The sequence below is a fragment of the Trichechus manatus genome, unplaced genomic scaffold, assembly GCF_000243295.1.
Source record: "Trichechus manatus latirostris isolate Lorelei unplaced genomic scaffold, TriManLat1.0 scaffold00131, whole genome shotgun sequence".
In the NCBI taxonomy this organism is placed as follows: domain Eukaryota; kingdom Metazoa; phylum Chordata; class Mammalia; order Sirenia; family Trichechidae; genus Trichechus; species Trichechus manatus.
The window spans coordinates 312,409-316,811 of record NW_004444067.1 but is presented as its reverse complement, the minus strand read 5'-3'; the positions used below and the strand labels follow the sequence as shown (position 1 = coordinate 316,811).

The 4,403-nt window shown below is 47.1% G+C and overlaps 1 protein-coding gene across 1 annotated transcript; it reads left to right on the top strand.

The window, feature by feature from the left end:
- Positions 1 to 373: 373 nt before the first annotated feature.
- On the top strand, positions 374 to 2,701 carry IL31 (interleukin 31). The gene is made up of 3 exons (XM_023739298.1): positions 374 to 434; positions 682 to 830; positions 2,318 to 2,701. Exons 1-3 carry the CDS (start codon positions 374 to 376, stop codon positions 2,699 to 2,701), a joined length of 594 nt encoding a protein of 197 aa, XP_023595066.1.
- Positions 2,702 to 4,403: the final 1,702 nt, after the last annotated feature.

Here is a 4,403-nt window from a genome sequence, read left to right as displayed (position 1 = left end):
GGGCCATCCCCACACCTTGCATGCTTCAGAAATTTCCAAAGATAATACATTTTGCAAACCTCATGCCAGCTTTACACTTATGTGCACTTACTGTGGCCCTCCCCAGAAGTTTCTCTTGGGTCACTGGCCCTCAGCTCCTGTTAAGTCAGCTGTTCCCTCGTGGTTGTGCCTGTCAACTGTAGTCAAATTATCGAGCTCTTTCCAAGAAGAAATGGCAAAGATATGTGTGCCTTCCTCCGTCTGTACTATGCCAGGCATTTGCCTATCTTGAGGGTAACGTCAGCACTTCCTTCCCCCAGTGCTCATTTCACCCAACCTTGGGTGGCAGAATTTGAAAGTATTTTCTGGAGAAAAGCTGAGCAATGATTTTCCCATGGGCGGGACATTGGTTGTTCTTCCCACAACTGGCCCTTTATATACCCCCGACGACCAAGGTGGGCATGTTGGCCTTGTTGCCGAAGCTGTTGTTGAAGCGGGCCTTGCTCTTATTGGCCATGGTCTCCCGTACAGGTACCAGTGTGCCCTGGGCTCACTGTTTCTTGGGTCTAGTATTTCTCACCAGACAGAAAGGAAGGCCCTGGAGGGCCTTGGCCTGGTGGTCACCGGCTTCCGTGATGCAGCTAGGGTGGGCTGGGGGTCTGACCCATGTTACTTACTCACAGCATCGTTCTCTTTTTCCAGGACCCAAGAGATTTGCTCTGTTACTGCTCTGTTGTATGGGAAACTTGCTGTTCTCCCATACGTTACGCATCCCTCGGCCAGATGCAAAGGATCAACAAAAAATAATCAAGGAATTACAACAGTTATCTAAGGAACTTTTGGAGCTATATGTAAGTGCCCTAGAGATTTCTCTTGCAAACCATTTTTTTAAAATGCTCTCGATTGCCCCCAGAAGAGATCTGCTCTTTCCAGATCTGAAGATAGGGTTGCACATAGGCCAGGGTAAGACGGAGAAAGCTAGGCAGGATATGATTGAGTTTTTATGAAGGTAAAGGAGCCCCGGTGGCACAGTGGTTAAAGTGCTCGGTTGCTAACTGAAAGGTCAGGGTTTGAACCCACCAGCTGCTCCGAGGGAGAAAGATGTGGTAGCCTGCTTCCGTAAAGATTTACAGCCTTGGAAACCCTATGGGGCAGTTCGACTCTGTCCTACAGGGTCGCTGTGAGTCGGAATTGGCTCGACAGCTGTGAGTTTGGTTTGGTTCTTTAAGGATCTGTACTAATGAAGGGGTCAGAGGCAGAGATTAGCCCAGACAGGCAAAAACTCAGTCAGTTCTCCTAGACTGTAGGGCCAGCTTTAGTCAACTTGTCATCCCCCAGATATTTGGTTTACAGTAATATTATTGTGAGTTTTCTGGCCTGAAGCACATCCTTACAGATGGCAAAGCTATATTCAGGGGTAGGCTGGGGAGCAGGGACAGAGCCAGCAGGAGACTTTAGAATCCTCACGAGGGTCACCTGGAGTGGCTCCTACCACAGAGGACAGTTATCTGTTTGCATGTCACTTTATTTGTTTAATCAATACCCAGCCTGCTTCTATCAGCCTTGCTGAGCTGGACTCCCTCGTGTACAGGGTGAGACTGTATAAATGGTAAACAAACACTGTTTCGCAAATACCCAGGGTGTGGTCAGGCAACAACTTCACAAGTAGCTTTCAGTGAACAAACAATAAATATCAAAAAATGGGAACAGCCGGGAAGCTGGCATTCCTCCTCCCTTCCACCCTGGCATTTGGCTTTTAGACACGAAAAAGGCAGAGGTTGTGACTAAAGCTGACGAGGGCTCTTAGCAGTTCAGTCAAACCCCAAAGCTAGGAAGGGGGACAGGGAGTGCTCGGCATGGCTGCAAAGGCTCTTCCTAGGACCTTGGCGGCCTGTCAGACAAGCACAAACCCCACTCTGTAAGTGGATGTGTAGCTGTAAGACAGACCAGAGAGCAAGGAGCTGGCATGGAAACCCAGGTGCTCTCCTTTGCCAGTGTCTTGAGCCATGGAGCTCCTAAGAGCAGATTCCAGAAGGAATCTGGGGGCCTCAGCAGGATGGGGAGAGGCGGCAGGATGGAGCAGTGGTTATAGGCTTCAGAATCACTGGCCACACCTGGGTGGAATCTCAGGTCTGCCACTTGATCTTGGCTCAGCTCCATAAACAGACTGGGATACTGCTGGCCACAGCCACACGGGGTGGCTGTGCCAATGAGGAGATGGTAAGGGTGATGCACTTAGCACAGGCCAGCCACAGATGAAGCACTCAAGCGTTAGCTGTTGGGATTTTAGTTATTACTGCCAACATAATGCTAACCCATTTCTTCCTTTGCCCCACAGCAGAAATCAGAGAAAGGACTGCCGGAAAGCACCAAGTACACACTGCCTTGTTTGACCTCTGACCCCCACCCACCAAACAACATCAACAGCTCAGCCATCCTGGCATACTTCCAGGAGATCAGACGGCATATAGATAACAAAGGTGTTACTGATGAAATCATAGGACAGCTGAAGAAACTGAAATCTCAAGACACATGGAAAATAAAGGTTTCTGTGCCCACAGAGTCCTTTGAATGTAAATGCTTCGTCTTGACTATTTTACAACAGTTTTCAAAGTGCATGGACCAAGTCAATGAACCCCAAAGACCAAAAGGCCAGTTACGGCCATCTGGGGAACCTGTTACTTTTGGAATGACAGAAACTTACAGAATCACAAAAAAATGACTGACGGTTAAGTGTGAGAACTCTGCTGTGTTATTAATTATTCCAATGAATCCACAGATGAGCCATTCCTGAGAGGGCTGAGATTTTAAATTATTAATTAACTTGAAAAATGATTTCAAGTGATGTCATTGTTATAATCTTGGTATTTATAGGATGTCTTTCTTCTGCAAACTCAAATCTAACTTATTCCCACTATACCCTTGTAAGGGCGGGGTGTGGCAGCTATGTTAATTTGTTGATATTTACTGTCCTCAGACTTGTTAATGCTCCTTGGGAGAGCCCTCAAGACTAATTTAATAAATTATATTTGACGTTTTCTCATGAATTTTTTTGGATTTTGTGAGGAAGGCTGAAGTTAGTGAATGGAGATCCAGGCTGGGAGGGGTGTGGCTGAGGGAGGGTGGGGCCTCCTATGGAAACAGATATTACTTCTGTCACTGCCGTTTCCCCCCACTGCACAAACTCAATAGCAAATGATAATAATACTAGCAGCAACAGCCATTTATTGAATATTTCCTTTTTGTGTGGTCCTGTAAATACCATTATTATCCCCCTTTTACAGGTATGAAAATTGAAGCCCAAAGATATTCAGTCACTTGCCCAAAGCCACACGGCTATTAAGTGGTGGAACCAGATTCAAGCTAGCTCTTCAACACTCGACCCAACCTTTGTCCCTACTTTCAGTAGATCACACTCTGTGGGCAGTGACTGGGTCTTGCTGCTGTGTGCTGTGGAGTTGGTTCTGAATCATACAGACCCTATAGGACAGAGCAGAACTGCCCCTTAGGGCTTCCCAGACTGTAATTTTTCAGGAGCAAATCGTCAGGTGTTTTCTACCACAGAGCCGCTGGTGTGTTCCAACCAACGACCTTTCAGTTAGCAGCCGAGCGCTTTACCATTGTACCCCAGGGCTCCTTTGACTGGGTCTTAGTGCCTTAATGCCACGCCTGGAACAGAGTAAGCACTCAGGCATCCACTGCATGACTCCTTGGATTCCCAGGGCTTCTGCTTCTGCAAAGGCCTCTTCCATCCTTTCACCGGTGAATTCTTCACAGCCAGGGCCAAACTTTTATCACTGGGCTGCACCTGGAGTCCAAAGCTAAGAGATCATCAGTGGTTCCTGGAGTGTGTTACCTGGACCAGTGTCTTAGCCACCTAGTGCTGCTATAACAGAAATACCACAAGTGGATGGTTTTAGCAAAGAGAAATTTATTCTCTCACAGTCTAGTAGGCTACAAGTCCAAATTCAGAGTGCCAGGGGAAGGCTTTCTTTCTCTGTTGGCTCTGGCGGAAAGTCCTTGTCATCAGTCTTCCCTTGGTCTGGGAGCATATCAGTGCAGGAACCTCAGGTCCAAAGGACCCGCTCTGCTCCTGGTGCTGTTTTCTTGGTGGTATGAGGTCTCCAATTCTCTACTTGCTTCCCTTTCCTTTTACCTCTTGTAAGATAAACGGTGGTGCAGGCCACACCCTAGGGATACTCCCTTTACATTGGATCAGGGATTTGACCTTAGTAAGGGTGTTATACAATCCCAGCCTAATCCTCTTTAACATAAAATTACAATCACAAAATGGAGGACAACCACACAATACTGGGAATCATGGCCCAGACAAATTGATACGCACATTTTTTGGGGGGGACATAATTCAGTCTATGACAACCAACATCACCTAGGAACGTGTTAGAAGTACAAAGTCTTGGGTC